The following is an 18,789-nucleotide window of genomic DNA, read 5'->3' on the forward strand; positions in this document are numbered from 1 at the left end:
GATAAGAACAGTGACGATATTGAGGTACCAGTGACGATAAGAAGAAGTGACGATATCGAAATAAATAATGAACAATCGTAAAAATGACGTGTTTCTAGCAGATTAAGGCTCCACCGTACAGTAGTGAATTAAGAATTGTTACAGATATAACTTTATATATCAACAAAAAGCGAACCCTGAATCGACACGCCACCTAGATCAAGAACGAGGTCCGGCACCCTTCTATCATGTATTCCATAGAAGACCTACACTCTCCACAGTATTTCCAATTTTCATACCTTTCTACGGGGAACTGAAATACTTGTGCCCAGGATGTTCTATTTGTGCTGTCAATTGAGAAGGTCCTCTTTAGCACATTGCGCTGTTATCACACTTTCGACAACCTTCCTGTCCCGGCGTATACACAATTACCAGCTATCGTGTACTCAAATGCTGATTTATTCCGTGATTCAACACAACAAGTATTCAACGCGTTTGGAAGTGTCCAGCAGCCCTCAACTTAATCGTAATCGCCGGCTTTGCCTGGGCTTTGGCAAATCTTTGTTGCTCGCGCTCTCGGCCGAAGTCATGCATCATGTCACGTGAACCTCGGGAAATTAGCAATCCGGATCAACACGCTCGGAGGATTTTTTTGTCAACTCATCTCGAACATATCCTCTCCATCGAATATTGCTCCGGACTACACCCCCTCTGACATGTTAACATGTACTACTCCTGAAATGCACCAACTACACTTTTTCTAGACCTCAGAGGTGCGTAAAGTTGATCTCCACCAACAAAAATACAGACACTTTATGTTGAGCTGACGTCGTTTTCCGAGGCCAACCTTGGTCCAGTTTCAGGCTCTACGTATATTCGTTTCGATAGACGATCACGATTTTGCTCTTTTCCCTAGACGGATCATATTGCTCTAACGCCCTTTTCTCCTCCTGCACAAAGCTTGCTTCTTGGTCCACTTTTCGTCGATGCGCGAAGGCTAGGGCGCTAGGGTTTTAATCCGTCTCATGTTCTTTGCCCTGGTTAACATCAGCGGTCTTGAATCTATGTCGTTGATCATGTTGGATCCATGTTTCTCAAGTCTCCAAGCGTCATTCTGTTGTGGTCTCTCGGCCGACGCATGTCTCTAAGGATGGTCCACTTTTGATCGTGTCCCAATGTTCTTGGTGTTGGAATTCGCGCTCTCTAATACCTGTTCCACTGGCGAGATCAGCAATCGGCATCGAATCTTTCTTTGGTCTGCTATCCTCAGTGCTCATTCCATCGCACACTCACTCTAAAAATTTGTGGAGATGATTTCCATTGATGATCTTTCCACTTTCCTGTGCTCCATGCCAATCTAAACGGTAATAAAACGTACTTCTCGCTGTTTCACGGTTTTCGCATTGCATCCCGTTTGCGGCCTATATTCGTCTTCTATTCACGATGCCTGTTAATCGCCAACATGATGAAAGTGACCCTCAGCAGGATGTTACTCATTCCATGACTTTGACTACGTCTGAGGACGCGCCCATCCTCGGTGGCTTATACAAGAAATGCATATATTCTGATATGAACTCTCGCTGCCTGTATGTTATCATTGTCAAACAGGAACAATTTACCAACCTGTGCGGGATTCGTGTCGGTTCCGATTGCCCTCCTGAATTTTCCGAAGAGAAGAATAAGATTCTAAGCTAACTACTCATTCGTGTGCCTTCTTGGCGAACGACAGCTTCTAACCTTTTACATGCTCTAGAAGTACAGCGAATATTTTTTAGTACGTGCCCCTGTATATAAATATACCAGACTACTAGTGCATAGGCGCGATTCAGTCGCAGGGATCGATGATGATTCAAGTCAAGCTTGAGCTGCGAAGTTTTCGTCGATCCCAAACCGCGAGGGCCATGTCATGAAGTGCAGCGGAGGCTTCTAACTGTCAGTCTTTTGCATGATCCTATGATTCGTCAGTTCAATCATGACACGCTTAAGTGAAGGCGTAGTTTCCTAATGTCGGTAGATTGAACGAACCCTCTGGCTCGACTACCTCAAACCAAATGACGGATATCTTTGGCAATATCAAAGCGCATGGTATTCTCGGACCTGAAATGAAAATCACTCGCCACTCTTGGATGACCCACATCCAATTTTGCTACTCTAGTACCGCCCTTATGGATTCAAAATTTTACGTCCTCTCTTTATGGTTTGGCATCCAGGTACCTGCCAATAGGCTCCAGCCTAAACGATATTAACCATTCAAATATTTAAGGAGTACGTTATGTACAATATGTATTGGCTGAGATCCAAATGAGCTTCGGGAGCTAGTCCAAAGCTAGCCTGAAAGGGGCGATGATTGCTCAATTACTTTTATATAACTCGAAGACCACGCTCATTGCAAACAATTGTCCCGGAGATAGGAGAAGCGATATTTCAAGCATCGGAACCAATTACGCGTCGGTGTTTTCCACTGCTTGCCCTCAACATGGGAAAAAAAATGCAGTAGCGTGGCCGTGCTCAGCGGCCGTGGCCGGCGTGTTGGCCATGACGGAGCCCATGACGTTCACACGAACGAATTGAAAATCCACAACTTGGGTATCACTTTACTCATTTTTGCTTGCTAGGTAACGTTCTGTCGCGACAAACGTTTGGTCATATGCATTCCTCGCTCGTATTTCCACCATAAGAATTGAATGAGCACGTTAGACCCAAATGTCATGACATACTCCGAAATGCACACTCGGTACATTTCCGACTCGCTGCCAAGGAGCATGCACGTCGCACGCGCAATCTTGCAATATCATTGCCAGCGCCGAAGACAAGATAGTAGCAGATCACGATATATAACACTAGGCATTGACTTGGTTGCCCGTGCCAGCGCGCGCGCGAGGCGGTACTCTGAGCTCAGGGTGACCTACGTCCCTGTAACACTAACGTCCCTGTAACTCTAAGCACAACGGACCATGTGGCAGCCTTGAGGATGAAGTCATACGTTACTTACGCAATCTTTGCTCACTTTACTGTTTCTCACTCCTCAAGAAACATATGTGTTTACAGATATCTACTTACCAACGCAGCATCAAAATAGGGATATAACCTGTAAGAGGCGGTGCTTGATACATACTCAATGAACTTATCCCTCCTTACGGGCACCAGTGAGGGCTTTGCAAGAGGTTTGTGTTCTGTCCGCCATATTGTCATATAGTTTGTTACGTTTAATTGACAGGATACTGCTCCGAGAATACAGGAAACATAGACCGACTCCTGCCGCAAATAAATTGATATGAACTCTGCATTCCCGGTCTTGCATGTTATTTCAAAACGCTAACGTTCTGGTGCGATACAGTTGTAAAACATCGTTGGATGATGTTTTGCAAAGCTTCAGTTCACGCGTGGTGTTAGGGAAGGTCCTCCTAACTGAGTACTGTACAAGAACGACCAGTTAAAATAAACGCGACATAATACGTTTGTGATGCCTAACACCGTTTAGGCTTAATCATCACTACAGAAAAGGTGTTCAATCTTTGAAGCTGTGATACTATACTTGGCCTTAATTTCAGTATGATGATGTGTCATCGCCCAGAACAAGATTTCTCATCGAACAAATTGAACTAAAAGAACGTTTAAATTCCAAAAAGCGGTACGGTAAACATAAGAATACGGATAAAATAACTACTATCTAACAAATCCCAACAAACTGAAGCAGATACAACGGGCGAAGCGGTCTTCAACACCCATCAGAGAAAAAACCAAGTATACAATATTATATCACCGACACCGAAACATTGAGCCAAAAAAACTTCAGATTCCTATCACGCAACCCTATAACCTGAAAAAAGGTTTCAGAGCGCGAGATGAAGAAAAGCTGAGAGATGAACGTTTGATATATTATAGGTAATCTTTGCTTGGGAGAAACCTCCTGCACTGTCGTTGAGCTCATGCCCAGAATGCCCAGGCCTCCGCTTCACCCAGTCACTCCTTCATGCCGAGTTACCAGGTGCTACATCTGGACCAGCGTTAGCACTGGCTTCCCTTTTCCATGGTCGATTCGGTGGAGTGTCGGCCCTTCTCCAAGGGTAGATAGGATCCTTCCGCCTCCAGTCACGGTCTCCGGGGGTGGGTACTGGAGACGCATCTCGCCTCCAATCACGATCTCCAGGAGCGGGGGCAGGAGACGCATCTCGCCGCCAATCCTTGTCGCCGAGGGGAGCAGCATCAGCGACAGCTTCTCGCCTCCAGTCCTGGTTTGGTTGGCCTCGCTTCCACGATTGGTTTGGTGGGCCTGCAGCATCACGCCTCCAATCGGAGTTTGGGGGTCCTGCGCGCCTCCAATCACTATTAGGAGGGCCTGCATGCTTCCAGTCCTGGTTAGGGGGTCCTGCAACGTTGTCGCGCTTCCAGTCGCGGTCTGGTGGTGTAGCTTCCGCAGTTAGACCTGAGTCCTCAACGTCGCGCTGTACGGTGTGCTCGATGCTATACACGGACTGATGGATGATGTGGAAGCTCAGCATGTGAGGCGCAAATGAAGGTGAGCTAGCTACGCACCGCAACATCCCTCTCCACACTAACGACGTGGCGAGCGTCGTGGTCTACGCTGATCTAGATCGGCAAACGGCAAATTAGAACCAGTCGTTGAGCGAGGATGGCGTCGAAAACGGAGAGACGGGTGTTAAGAGGGATTTCAAAAGAAAGGTATACGCACAGGAGATGCTAAAGTAGTTGTAAGGAGCGTGAGAGCAGCGAATACAGTGAGGCTGGTAAAATGCATGATAGTGGAACTGGGGGAAAAAGCTCAACTTCGGCACATGTTATTTATATACATGCCTTTGCTCCTTCGTCAATAGAATTGTCTTCAGGGTGCACTGACCGCAACTCGGCGTGCCTAGTATCTGAGGAACCATATGCACCGTCGGCTTAGGCAAGATGCGCTACCCCATCTGGAGCATGCTTTCCGATCAATCAGCGAACCTTAAGATGCCCTCATACGAACTGTCACCCAGTGGCTCTGTTGTCGTCCCGTCTATGGTAAACATGACCCGCTCCAAGCTCATTCTGAGCTCTAAAGCGAAGATACCGTGCTTCGCTTTACCACTCGCTACCTAATGAATGCGTCATCTCTGGCAGCATGGTAGGAGCAAGAAGGAGACGGCGATTGAGCCTGAGGGTAGGACTCAGCCGAGCCGAAAGTATGCAGCATGCCATAAAGAATTAACGATATCCGCGTTCCGAGCCCCGTGGTTCAGCACAAGTCCATCGGGTGGAAAAACACCGGCCAAAAAGGCATGATGTGGGAAAATGCGGGGAACAGGTCTACATCGAGGCAATGAGGGTCCGGATGCCTGTTTCACTTAGTCGAATTGACTGCATCTCAGTTTTCTGCAAATCACAGATGATCAGCGGCGCGTGGGGGATCCTGTGCAGTATCCATGAGTAGGGACCTATAGTCTTTGTAAATGTACCACTCTAAAGTCTATTGCTTTAGTGAGATCGGAAGGCTATACCCCGTATAGCCATCGCGTTCAGGTCCCCGCAGCGTGCTTGACCGGCTAGTCGAAGAATTACAAAGTGAGTCGCGTCAGAACCTCTCTTGACCCTCCCACTACTCTTCTACCGCCATCTACTGAAATAAACTGTATAAACTGAAAATTTCATGACATCGAGTAGTCGGCGATAACGGAATTAGTGAAATACAGAGTGACACGCTATGCGTATGTTCAAATTTCTTCGTCAATTTATGGTCTAGTGCCAGAGAACCAGCACAATTCTTGAGAAAACATGAACACGTTGACAGTAAGCCGAGTCACTGTGTGTATGCCGCATAGGTGATATATCCAAACGAAGTAGTAGACTGCAGTTAATGGTAAATTACCTAGTGTATCCTATACGACATTGATCATAATCGGAAGTTAGTCACACAATGAAGTACCCTGATGCGGATCTAGTATCTTCGGGGTACTTTACTCTGGCAGCGCTCCAGCAGAAGTGAAAGGTGCTCATGTTATCTTTAGACTACAACTGTATAAAATATTTCCCTATAGTTAAATTATGGTCTAAAGATCAGTTGAGTGTTCAATGCTTAAATTCTTAAACAGATGCACACTCTTTTCCATCTTGAGTTTCTGTACATGTCGCAATTCTCATCATGGCACTCGTTTGGAATGGTTGAATGAAAACAATGCTCAATATTTTTTCTTGAATTGCTTTGAATTTGCTTGAACAGTGACCTCAAAACCCTTTCAAACAAAATAAACCTGAATTCTGAGAATTTAAATGTGACCATGCTGTTCTGATGAGATATATCCCGAAGTTGTTGTGCAAGTTGGAAAGAGTTGACTCGAATTGAAAGTGACCACATTATCTTATCTTATCTCCCTCGCCGGCACAGCCACAACATTAGGTAATCCCGTTAATTTAAACCCCGCTGTCTTGACGTTTCGTTCCGCTTCGTGGTTTCTTCCTATTCACAATCCAATCCTGACTTTATAAGTTGACTCTGTCTGTGTTCCTCCCCTTTTATAAGAACACAATGAGACGAGATGTTTCTAATGGAAATATCGTGGCTGAATCCTCGTTTGGACTGCTTCTGCCGTTACGAACATGGTTGTGCGCTGGCGTATAACGAAACGACTACCCCCCCTCTATCATTGGTCATTCTGCCGTTTGTTTTTCCGTGTTCCTCAAATACGTTCAGTCTAAATCGATAATTCGGGTTTTATGACGTGAGTAACAACATAAATTTCGTTTTATTTCAATGTTGAGCGAATAACGACGTCTAGGTTCATACCTTCAGCTGTATCTATCTGAGCGTGGACGGAGTTGATCGATATCAAGTGGTCAAGTACTCGATCAACCATACCAGAACAAGTGTACTTTTGTGCAGTTTAACTTGACGCTATATGGCTATGTGTGCTTCGCAATTCGCCAATTGGACGATGTCATAGGTTCAACCCTTCAAACATCATCACTGTCGCAACATATACGAAGTCGAATGTATGTTGCACAGGGCATTCCTGATGCTCCGGACACCACTTGACGTCGACTGCCACCAGTCTCTGAATACCAACCGGCCCGTCCCATATAAAGTAGCAGGTTGTTGGTTGCTCTTCTCCGATGCTTCAAAACCTTCAAAGCCTCGGTTGTCAATCTTAACTCATTCCATGGAGTCCAGGGTAGACATCTGACGCCCCGTGCTACTGGCATGTACTTCTATTCTCAAGATATAGTTCTCTCTATATATCACTCACCGTCCTAAAGTTATCTCACCTTCAATCCGATCTGCGGCTCGCACACGTCCATGTGATCAATACATCTCCACTGTTCAACACGTACGATACACCATCGAAGGACACGTCTACGGGCCGCTCAAGGGATCTCCTATGACAATCCAATAGATGCATTGTTCAGCAAATAAAAGCATTGCACAATGTCTCGAATCACCAAGTCTCAATGTTTCAATACCTCGTACCATTTTTGCTTCTAGCAGTGCCTACTCTTGCGCTTCCCGCTCCAGGCGCATGTACCACTCTCCCTGAAAACATCGATTTCACGACAAACCCCGCCCTCCCAAATCCCTTCGCGTTTCTCGATGGTACACCCGTCGTAACACCTGAACAGTGGGCCTGCCGCCGCGAGGAGATTGGCCAACTATTCCAGCGTTTCGAACTTGGTACTCTCCCACCTAGGCCAGAACAAGTTTCTGGATCTTTCTCCAACGGTGTCCTCACCGTCAACGCAACCGAGGCCGGGAAATCCATTTCCTTCACTGTCCCCATCACCCCACCCAAGAACCTGACACTGGCGGGTAAAGGTCCTTTCCCCGCTGTCATCGCCGTCGGTGGAGCTAGCGTCCCCATTCCATCAGACGTTGCTCTCATCAACTTCAACAATAACGATATCGCTCTCCAGAACGATCAGAGCAGCCGAGGAGTAGGCAAATTCTTCACCCTTTACGGCTCAAACCACTCTGCGGGTGCCCTCATCGCGTGGACGTGGGGTATCGGACGCATCATCGACGTGTTGGAGACCACACCGGGCCACAACATTGACGTGAAACGGCTTGGAGTTACTGGATGCAGTCGTAACGGCAAAGGCGCGTACGTCGCTGGTGCCTTCGAGGAGCGAATCGCGCTCACGCTGGTTCAGGAGTCTGGGTCTGGCGGCGCAGGGTGCTGGCGCATCTCCGACGACATGCTCAACAAACAGAACATCACCACGCAGACTGCATCCGAGATTGTCCAGGAGAACGTTTGGTTCTCTCCTAACTTCAATCCATTCGTGAATGAGGTCACGGTCCTCCCATTTGACCACCACATGCTCGCTGGCCTCGTCGCTCCCCGCGGGCTGCTAGTGATCGACAACACCGGCATCGACTGGCTCGGTCCCGAGTCGGTGTGGGGATGCCAGACAACTGGACACCTCATCTACGAAGCACTCGGGATCCCTAGCTCAATGGGAATCACTCAGGAGGGTAACCACGACCACTGTGCACTTCCCGCAGACGAAGCACCCGACGTTTCCGCATTCATCAGCCGATTCCTCAAGGGCCAGAATGTGAATACCACTGTTTTCGACACTGATGGGCCGAACAATGTTGGCTTTGTTCCATCCACCTACATCAATTGGAATGTTCCCAAACTTCATTGACGCGTACGCATTTGTAACTAGGCTTGTGTAGCAGAGTCGTGCATGTTTGATTTACTTTCTTCAAGAAAAAAATCTGAACGCATTTGGTTCGTATGTAGGTTGCTCCAATGCTTGACATGAGGCCCGACATAATCATATTGTATTGACCATTAGATCCCTAAGTGGGCCTGTGTCATGGCCTCAGAAATTTTTATCATTTTTCGAAGCTTCTAATATGTTCTCTTTTGAAAATGGTAATCAAGGCACTACCCATCAACAGTGCCAACACCGCATGCGTCAGTGTAAACAAACTGAGTGCCATTACTAAACTCACTATATAATATAGCTCTTCAACGGGGCATTTTATTCCCAATCACTCCGTCCCTCCTCAAAAATTATTTTATCTTACTCTGCGGGCTAACCCATATTGTTACTTGTTTCTATCATGAATAGATTTGGTACGCCAACTCGAAGGCACTGCTCATCGCAGATGAGACCTAAAAGTCCACACTGGGATAGCCCAAACTCTCCGACAAAGCGTCCCGCTGCCTTTTACGGCAACAGCGTCGACTACAGAGGCAATCCTTCATCTAGCAGGCTTCCATCGCAGGTTGATCTTCTCCTCTCAACGCCATCTCGAAGGTCCCAATATCCAAATAATACTGCTGTGTTCTCTGAGGCATCCCTGAACATTGAAGAATGTCGTGAAGAAGTAGGAAAAATGATGAACTTGATGTCCACCGCTCATACACGCCTTGAAAATCTTCCGTATGGCCAACCACAAAGCTGGATTCAGTACTGGAAAGATGAACGTGCAGCTGCTCTTGTCGCTATTCGTCGGATGCTTGGAAATATGAACAAATCAAACAATATGACCCCCGCTGAGTACTTTCTCCAGGAGTTCTGGCGCGATCCAGAGAACGGTGTCGCACTTGTCTTGCCCACTGTCGCATACACTGATGCATGCAACAAAGGCATCGGATTCTTCATGCCAGCGCCAGGCGGCCACCAGCAGGCTCTGGGGCTGGCCTGGTCCTGGAAGACAGGAAAGAACTACATAATTCCGCGCATATTGGACGGGTCAGTATATGCCTCATGGGGAGAGTTGATCGCAGTGGAGATCACACTTGAAACTCTGCTGACTCTTCATCAGTACGAATCCATCCAATCCCGGAGATACCCTCCCGATCCCCCTTGTTTTGTCATTCTTTCAGATAACCAAGATGTAGTCACCTCCCTCTCAAGCCAAAACAGGTGGGTTGATCGACGAGCCGTCTTTTTGGAGGAGCTCGATTCTGTTGTGGGCAGGATTGGGAAAACATGCTTAGATCATAATGTGCAATTGCACGTTCGTTGGATTCGCGGAAGCAACAACTACGCAGACCCATGGTCGCGCATGGAGTTCTCCAAAGAAAACGCTGACTCTATGGAGGAGTGGCACGAAAAGATAAAGATGAAACTGTTTGATCACGGAATTACTGTGCCAGCCGTCCCGTATCATCACCGTCTGCTTCTAGAACCTTGCTGGTTCAAACACCGTACCCAATCCTTCCGTGGGTCTCCCCGGAAGAGCACCCGGTCCTTCCATCCGTATTAAATCTGGCCGCAAATAATGCTTAGAATGATGTTACTACACGCTCGTTATATTGTCTATATATTCTTATATTGTTACAGGTTAGGTTAAGTTAGGTTTTAGGTGGGTTAACCGCCGATAAGTAAGTTTGCGATTTCATAGCCGTCAGTCCAAATGGTTCTTCATCTCCAATGCCATCGGCCCGAGAAGCTCTTAAACTCTGGGTGGCCGTTGAGCAGCGTCATGGCGTCAAAAGCAACAGGAACGTTTACGTGATTTTCGCGATGCCATCTTGATCAATGTGCTCTTGTGAACGAATATCACTCATTTCAGTATCTAGTTCAGCTGAAGGAAATATCGATCAATAATTAGACTACGATAGGTAATTTGAACGTAACGGACCTTCATATGACCAGTCCACGCTGTCATTGACAAGATAGAAGCACTGGATGGAAGCTCAAGAGTAAATGGGCGCCTACTCCACGGAAACTTGTAATGGTGATTTAAATACCGTTTTCGCTACAGCATATATATCCCTTTACAATTCTTCTTCCATTGACACACCAGACATGTATTAAGTTAAACTTCTCACCTTCTATATTAACATCCGATTACTCATTGTGAGCGAAAAAATCGATACGACTATTGAGCCCACACTGATGAAAGCGAAAGCTGTCTGTGTTATTTAATGTGAGATACAGGTTTTTCATCATCCAAAAGCACCCCACGATCTATTTGCTCTCAATGGATACTGGTTCCCCCCGCTCCCGTCCTCACGAACAAGAATGCGAAAGGGAACTTGTTCGATTATTGGTAGAACACGGCGCTACAGATCTTGAACGCTTGATTATCCTGCAAGACAAGGTAAGTCCTCCCGCAGCTACTCATTCACCCATCAACGAGAACTTATGGTACATCCGCAGGGATGGAATGATACCACTACAGAACTTCATTTTCGCAAACAGCGCCACACTTCTGATACCTGCTCGCCCAAGCTCAACCTCATCTGGTTTAAGAGAATGAAAATTCTGTTTCGAGAGATAGATAGTAATGTTGATGTCGTTTCCTTTACCCAGGATTTGGTCTTCCTCGACTTGGGGTATCTATGTTTCGATCGCATTTTAGCAGGAATACATGGACTAACTGATCCTTTACCCAGGTGCTCTCCTGGTGGATTCTCCTCGTACATTTTAGAGAACAATCCCAACGCCATTGGTACAGGTGTATCCCTACCTGTAGAAGAGGGCGGACATGAGTTTTTACTGGAAAGTGACTACCTCACGCGGTTCCACTTGCTCTCAGCCAACCTCACCTACTTCGAGCTTGGTCCACACTGCAACGACACAGTTGAGCTCCATCGTCTGCCGATGTACATGTCGGTACCAGTTTTCGATCTTGTACTGTTGGACGGACACCAACTACGCACCCAGACGACCTCCGTCCCGTGGGATCGTGACAGGCTTCTGATCTCCCAGGTGATAATAGGGTTAAAGTCAGTCAGACAAGGTGGTACGCTCGTCGTTAAACTTCCTCTACCGCATCGCCATATTGCTGCACGGATCATCTTCCTCCTCCGCATCTTATCAAACGAGCTGGTAGGATGGAAGCCACTTTGCATGCATGCCAACCGCGGTCAGTTCTACGCTGTTGCGAAAGGCGTTGGCGAAGGAAAGTCGGGTGGAAATTTACAGAATTATGTTGAAAAACTAGGCTTATTATGGTCCGCGTTGACATTTGGAGGGGAGGATAACGTGGGGAGAGCCATGGTTCCAGAGGATTTAGACTTTATTATATCGATGAACGATCTCAGGGACCATCACCTGGAGTGGTTGTTGGAATACGGTAAAGCATTCTGGAAAGTTCAGGCAAATGCTATGGAAAGGTTCTACTTGAAGAAAGGTATATACTAGCATATGTATACCTTATTCAACCATTTGTACCTGAAGGGCTGTGGCAGTGATATTGTAAAAATTAAAATGCGCGAATAATAGCTTGGAGCTCTGGTGATATATTGGGATGTCGCGTCGCGACATGGTGAAATGGGGGATGACAGGGCAGGCCGAGCTTATATACGCAAGCTGATAAGATTTCTCTGATTACCCACGGATGTGCACACAAAAACGTAACCACACAGAGTTGGATCTTGTTATCTGTTGTCTAAGATATTATCAGGCTTTTTGACACTGTAACAAATCCGTACTTTTGCCGATGATGAAGATTCGAGTCAACACCCAGTCCTTTAAAACACCCTTTAGTGAGCTCACTACGATCTACAATCATTTGGGATATAGGTCTGATATGTGTGATCAAACGAGGTCACTTCATTGCTGGAAATGAGGTTGACTGGGGGCGACTTCAAGACTGAAACGTGCATTGTTCAAGGATGTATACTCAGATCACAGTGGTAAGTGCGCGCTGTGGTGTCCTGCTCCGGTTAAAGAACAATTATGCATGTGAGTCGATTATCAGATGTTGGTCATATCAACACGTTGTTAGACAAATCAGAGCCCAGTTGTTCGGATTAAGAGATGGAGCCTGGGATTTTCCATACACACATTAGAGTGCCATTGTTCCCTTTCGACAGATTATTCCTCCCCTCTTCCATTACCCGTCAACCGCTCAAGGTCCAAATCATGCCATATTTCTTCAATTTGTCTGATTCAGAAAGCATGGGAGTTACTGCCCGCAACACAGCACCCGATGCCGTCGACGGTACTTCCTATCTTCTGGATAACGGGACAAGTAAGTTTGTTCAACTATTAACCTAATAACCATTACCAATCTTGTCATTCCCAGACCTAATGCTTGACCAGCATACGGCGCCCGTCGAAAACGCGGATGGCAATAAGTTGTCAGTCTTACCAGTACATTCACAACTTATTTCGCTTAAAAGACCATGATTTTCAGGTCATCTTTCCTATCTCCCCACATAGAGGGTTGCGCTGATGCAGCCCAACATCAGGGCTTATTTTCCGACAATGCTCGGCCATGGTTCGAGTTGGGTGAGGATTCCAACACCCATCATCCATCAACATCTTTGTCCACAGAAAGAGAGGAGAAAAAAAGGTGTACAAGTGAATCTATCAACGATGGACGCGAAGAACTCCGCTCCAGGCTCACAAACGAGCTTGTAGAGCGACAAGACGTCAACGAAGCCCAAAGGAATGATGGAGGGTATGCCGTTTTTTCCTCCACTCTATGAAGTAGACATTGACATTGCGTTATCATATGCAGATACGGCGGGCGGAGAGAGATAGGGCCCAGCCAAACAATTGGAAGGTATGGTCAGCAGCAATGACTTCAAGGCTGCGAGCTCACGAGGAAAATGTTCGTTCTAGGGGTGAAAGCGCGCCTCGAATCGAAGAGACGACGCGATGAGTTGGACTCAGAAGGCTATCGCCGATACAAGAAGCCCAGGACGACAGAGTCCCCAGATTCCGCGTGTGGTCTCGGACAACAGAGGTACTGGGCATTCCGCATCGTCCAGATAAGATTGCAACTTACGTGCTGTAGTTATTAAAGGATTGGGAGCCCCGAAGTATCCAAAAGAAAGGGTCTATGGGATGCAAAAATTCAAAGGCAGCTCAGTGACGGGGTATCGGTGGAACCAATCGTCTACGATAGTCTGTAGGCAGTAGGGTACGTCGTCGACGGTAGTGAAAGCCCATTTTTTTATCTTATCAGTCTCGCTCATCGATGGGCGGCATTAATTTCTCACGGTAAATTCCGGCGCATCAATGTTCTTATTAAAAGCAAAGTTGCTTGTCTTAATTATACGTGGATTTTTTCCTGTAATCCTCTTCATGATTCCATTTCTCGGATCTTTGTGGCATTCAGAAAGCAACACTTTCCTTTAAAATGGTCATTTATTGCCACTTTATTGCCACAATTATTGACATTTGTCCTTTCTGACCTTTTGACTACTGCGACGAACAATGTCCCAGGAATCAACAGTGAAAAAAAATATTGTCTTCCAGCCATTACTCCCAGGTTACTGCTTACATGCGCAAACTGATAAGATCTCTCTGATTCCCCACGGATGTGCACACAACAACGTAACCACACAGCATTGGGTGTCGTTATCAGATGTCGAAGATATTCTCAGGCCTTTTGACAGCGTGACAAATTTATACTTTTGCCGACGACGAAGATTCGAGTCAGTGCCCAGTTCTTGAAAACACCCTGTAGACCGATTTTCAGTAGTTAAAAGATAACGGTGCGAGTTAATCAATTAAACAAAATCACATCGTTGTTCGCTTGAGGTTGAGTGAACGAGACTTCAGACCCTTATCATGCGCCTTGTTCAAGGTCAGTGTAAACTCAGAGCGCAGTCTTGCATATACGTCCTGTGCACCGGTAAAGAAGACTCTGGCATGGGAATCGATCATCAAATCTTCGTAATACTTACACGTTGTAAGCGTAAGCCATAGCCCAGTTCACCGGATTAAGAGCTGGAGCCTGGGACTTTCTACACACATATTTGAGTACCATTGTTCCCTTTCGACAGATTATTCCTCCCCTCTTCCACCATTCGTCAACCACTCAACGTCCTAATTATGCCATATTCCAACTTCAATTTGTCTGACCTGCAAGACTACGTGCCACATAACCCATGCGATGACAACCGCGACCTTGTTGCATTGAGTGGCGCCTCGTATGCAGCCGGAGACAGTAATCCCGTCGAGGCCATCAATGCATCTCTTCCTGACCCGACTTTTCAATTCTGTGCGGATGTGTTGCGCAGTATATCGCGACTTTTTCCTGGCCTACCCGCCTACCATGAAATAAAAGATGAAAGAGGGGCTCCCATTGATAAGATCGACGTACAAGCTCTATCCAAGAATGGCGAGAGCTCGAGACATCAGGATAATCACCAGCCAATCCCTGGTGAAATCGAGGATTCACACCACCGTCATACTGTATATGCCACTTCTTTGGCATATAACAGCAAGCAATATGAGGGACTATCCACCCCAGCGGTGGTACCTGTACACATGAGCTCCTTTCCGGTGCTAATGAATTGTCGGGATACGACTTCTTTAGGCAGTAGGCATGAACCGTCAGTCCTCAAATCCCATATGTGATATCCCGATTGACAACAATTTTCTCATTTAGATCAGCATCACCTTCAATACCGTCAATGGGACAGCCAGGTCTCTCTAATTGGCATCAAGGTCAATTCGACGAGCCGTTCCAGCCATCGATTGACCGGAGTGTATGGCCGGAGCACGATATGGCGGGTGCGTCTTGTGGTGATTTGTTTTTTAAATATAATTACTCATTAATTTGTATACATACAGCACCATCCGCGCTTCACCTGGATTCAGAAAGGGCGGGTTTTCTTACCCACCCAACAGTACCCGATGCCTTCGACGGTACTTTGAGTCATCGGGATAACGGGAAGAGTATGTTTGTTCAACTATAAGCCTAATGATAATTGCTACTCTCATCATTCGCAGACCTAATGGTTGACCAGCATACGGCGCCCGTCGAGAATGTCGATGGCAATGAAATGTCAGTCTTACCAGCACATTCGCAACAGATTTCGCTGAAAGGACCTTTACTTTTAGGTCGTCTTCCCTATCTCCCCACATAGGGGGTCGCGCTGATGCAGCCCAGCACCAAGTAATATTTTCCGACAATGCTTGGTCATGGGTCGAGTTGGGTGAGGGTCCAAACACCCATTATCCAACAACATCTTTCTCCTTATTAAGAGAGGAGAAAGAGAATTGCACATCTACATCCATCAGGGATGGACACGAAGAACACCGCTCCAGGCTCACAAACGAGCCTGTAGAGCGACAATACGTCGACAAAGCCCAAAAGAATGATGGAGGGTATGCCATTTTTTCCTCCTCTCTATGAAGTAGACATTGACATTGCGTTATCATATGCAGATACGGCGGGCGGAGAGAGATAGGGCCCAGCCAAACAATTGGAAGGTATGATCAACAGCAATGACTTCGAAGCTGCGAGCTCACGAGGAAAAATGTTTGTTCCAGTGGGGAAAGTGGATCTCGAAAGAGACAACACGAGGAGTCGGACTCGGAGATTGAGTCTGCTGGAGGCTCCCATAAGCCCAAAAAGTCCAAGGTGAAGGAGTCCCTGGACTCCGTACCAGGAGACCGAAGCACAGGGGTGCAGGGAGCCAGGGGGAAGCGCAGAAACCTGAACCCGAGGGCTCCAGCAATGATGAAGTCGTACGCACACGACTTAACGCCGTTGGCGACGTCGGAGGCCAAGCAAGGTGGGTTCATCCCATTCGTCGCCGCAGAGACAAAGGCGGCTAGCAAGGCGTTTGCTCACCATCAAATGTCCGTCAACATGGAAAATATGACAATAGTGTAAGTGCTTTCTTGATTCCGCATCGCCCAGATAAGATAATGACTCATATGCCGTGATTTTCAAAGGACTGGTCGCCCCGATGCACCACAAAGAAAAGGTTCCAGGGGACGCCGGAAGTCGAAGGCCACTCAGTGATGTGGTATCGGAGGACACCATCGCGTACGATAGTCAGTAGTCGGTAGGGCACATCGTCGACGGCGGTGGAATGCCATTTTTTTCGATCTCGCACTTTTTATCACTCCCACTCATCGATGAGCCGCGTTGATTTCTCACGGTGAGTTTCGGCAGCGATGTTCGCTGCAAAAATTACCCATTACTTATTCTTCGTGACTTTTTTCATTGATTATCTTCTTGATTCTGTTTTACCTATTGATGTGAAGCTATGAAAGTCCTTAAATTACCCCCCGAACGCCAGCTAGACATCACGATGCAGTATGCTGCCCTGAAGAAGTTTCTCAATCACTTGATTATACAAGACGGTGAAATAAAAGTTGGAGTAAAGTAACAACGCTGAGGTACTATATTGATTTTAACTCGTAATTGTAAAGGCTGCCGAACAGTCGTCTTCAATCATGACTTGATAACTTTTTGAAGTCATGGGTATCTAGTAACTCGTGGGAAATTGTTCACTGCTGATTTTCGTATTCATGATGTCCGCAATAGTGATACGTCCCACAAGAATTGTCGGGGATATTCCCTGGGTTAGGTTAGTTATGAGGTGAGATAAATAAAATTTCAACTCACTGCAGTAATTGGAAGCACTACGGCCAAATAATATGTCAATTGGAAAAGTTTTGGAGCATTCAAGTCATTAAATGCTGGTATAACAGAGGTAATTCCATTCATTAGGATAATCAAGGTGTAGCCAACGGATGACTCGATTAAGAGAAGAATTATACGCCTAAAAACCTTTTTGCGGTAGGTACTGATTCCTCGTGTCGTCCAGTACATCTTATATCCAATGAGCGAAGTCGTCAAAAAAGTGACCCCCAATGATATGAATGTAAAGGCGCCATTGACATTATTTACCAAGGCCGGGCTCTGTATCGTTCTGGAAGCCAGTACAGTGTCAGCTATTACAAGGACTATATGAAAAGGATTTATTACTGATCTGACGTAAGAAGTATAAGACATACCAATTTCTACCGCAATGATTACCAGGGTTATGCAAAATACTCCAAGCTTTTGGTCCCATAAACGGTAGCATCTCCACAGCTGTTAAGAAAATACATATTGATTTTGTTCAAACACGTAGTGCATTTGAAAGGAAATGCACCCACCAGTAGACCATCAGCTACGATGATCGATGAATCGTTCACAAATTGAAGAAACAGACTGTTCTTTTTTGTGGGATTCATTAACAATAAAAATGACAATGCTATGCTTTCTGCTTGAACAACAGACGAATTGGTCCGGTTCCACATGGTCATGACCGAGCAGAAGGAAAGCAAGTATAACAGTGATACCACAATTAAAATATATCGTCGAATACCCTTTGCGGGTTGCTTGGTGTCTGAAGAATTTGTCATCCTTTCCAGTGTTCAAAACGATATTCAAAGGGCTTACAATATAGGTAGACAGTCACCAAAAACACCACAGTGTATACGCCTGTCTGAAATTGGTAGCAAGCTCTAGAGTGTGAATACATAGGAGATCACCTAAGAGGAAGCCCGCAAGCATCGTAGCATTTATGCCACTGGAGATGACAGCAACTTGCGAGTCTCGATGGATGGTAATGTTCATTTCGACAGGAGAAAACCCTTCCATTTACACGATTCTGCTCTCATAATATAGTACTAGACCATTTGATATCAATCCTCGTGTTATGTCACCATGGAGAGAAGATAGATGTCATCAGGAACGAATACCTTGATTCATTGAGCACATCAGTGATGTATTTGTATAAATCAGAAACGTCGTATTTTTAACTATTCAGGATGCCATAGTAGCTGTGATCATAAAATATCCATCCTAATATGTGAGTCCTCTCTGCGTCTGTACCTCATCAATCACAGCATAATTCCGTTTGTGTTTCAAAACAAAACACAAAGGTTCTAATATATGAGGCCTCTCTGTGTCTGTACCTCATCAATCACAACATCATTCTGTTCGTGTTTCAAAACGAAACACCAAGGCTGGATGAAAAACTTTGGAAGGTTTTTGATGATGATTTTACAGAGCATGGAAAACATTGAGTCGGATAAGTTTTGGAATAGTAGGTTGAGATTTGCACGTCTGCTAGTTATTGATGTGGGCCTCCTCAAATTAAACCTTTGTGT

General features: G+C 46.1%; 6 protein-coding genes across 6 annotated transcripts; 5 read left to right on the forward strand and 1 right to left on the reverse strand.

The window, feature by feature from the left end:
• Nucleotides 1-3,950: 3,950 nt before the first annotated feature.
• Nucleotides 3,951-4,738, reverse strand: JR316_0008597 (uncharacterized protein; the record flags this gene model as incomplete). Its single annotated transcript, XM_047894310.1, has 3 exons — nucleotides 3,951-4,454; nucleotides 4,516-4,569; nucleotides 4,673-4,738. 3 exons carry the CDS (start codon nucleotides 4,736-4,738, stop codon nucleotides 3,951-3,953), a joined length of 624 nt encoding a protein of 207 aa, XP_047745769.1.
• Nucleotides 4,739-7,416: 2,678 nt separating this feature from the next.
• On the forward strand, nucleotides 7,417-8,613 carry JR316_0008598 (4-O-methyl-glucuronoyl methylesterase; the record flags this gene model as incomplete). Its single annotated transcript, XM_047894311.1, has 1 exon — nucleotides 7,417-8,613. One exon carries the CDS (start codon nucleotides 7,417-7,419, stop codon nucleotides 8,611-8,613), a length of 1,197 nt encoding a protein of 398 aa, XP_047745770.1.
• Nucleotides 8,614-9,082: 469 nt separating this feature from the next.
• JR316_0008599 (uncharacterized protein) lies at nucleotides 9,083-10,189 on the forward strand (the record flags this gene model as incomplete). The annotated part of the gene is made up of 1 exon (XM_047894312.1): nucleotides 9,083-10,189. One exon carries the CDS (start codon nucleotides 9,083-9,085, stop codon nucleotides 10,187-10,189), a length of 1,107 nt encoding a protein of 368 aa, XP_047745771.1.
• Nucleotides 10,190-10,909: 720 nt separating this feature from the next.
• Nucleotides 10,910-12,075, forward strand: JR316_0008600 (uncharacterized protein; the record flags this gene model as incomplete). Its single annotated transcript, XM_047894313.1, has 3 exons — nucleotides 10,910-11,029; nucleotides 11,089-11,264; nucleotides 11,325-12,075. 3 exons carry the CDS (start codon nucleotides 10,910-10,912, stop codon nucleotides 12,073-12,075), a joined length of 1,047 nt encoding a protein of 348 aa, XP_047745772.1.
• A 723-nt stretch (nucleotides 12,076-12,798) lies between these two features.
• JR316_0008601 (uncharacterized protein) lies at nucleotides 12,799-13,796 on the forward strand (the record flags this gene model as incomplete). The annotated part of the gene is made up of 6 exons (XM_047894314.1): nucleotides 12,799-12,907; nucleotides 12,962-13,016; nucleotides 13,073-13,339; nucleotides 13,400-13,449; nucleotides 13,504-13,627; nucleotides 13,688-13,796. The coding sequence occupies 6 exons, from the start codon at nucleotides 12,799-12,801 to the stop codon at nucleotides 13,794-13,796; spliced, it is 714 nt and encodes a 237-aa protein (XP_047745773.1).
• A 925-nt stretch (nucleotides 13,797-14,721) lies between these two features.
• Nucleotides 14,722-16,513, forward strand: JR316_0008602 (uncharacterized protein; the record flags this gene model as incomplete). Its single annotated transcript, XM_047894315.1, has 7 exons — nucleotides 14,722-15,224; nucleotides 15,281-15,405; nucleotides 15,466-15,570; nucleotides 15,625-15,679; nucleotides 15,736-16,002; nucleotides 16,063-16,107; nucleotides 16,168-16,513. 7 exons carry the CDS (start codon nucleotides 14,722-14,724, stop codon nucleotides 16,511-16,513), a joined length of 1,446 nt encoding a protein of 481 aa, XP_047745774.1.
• Nucleotides 16,514-18,789: the final 2,276 nt, after the last annotated feature.

Source organism: Psilocybe cubensis, chromosome 8 (genome assembly GCF_017499595.1).
Source record: "Psilocybe cubensis strain MGC-MH-2018 chromosome 8, whole genome shotgun sequence".
Classification (NCBI taxonomy): Eukaryota; Fungi; Basidiomycota; class Agaricomycetes; order Agaricales; family Agrocybaceae; genus Psilocybe; species Psilocybe cubensis.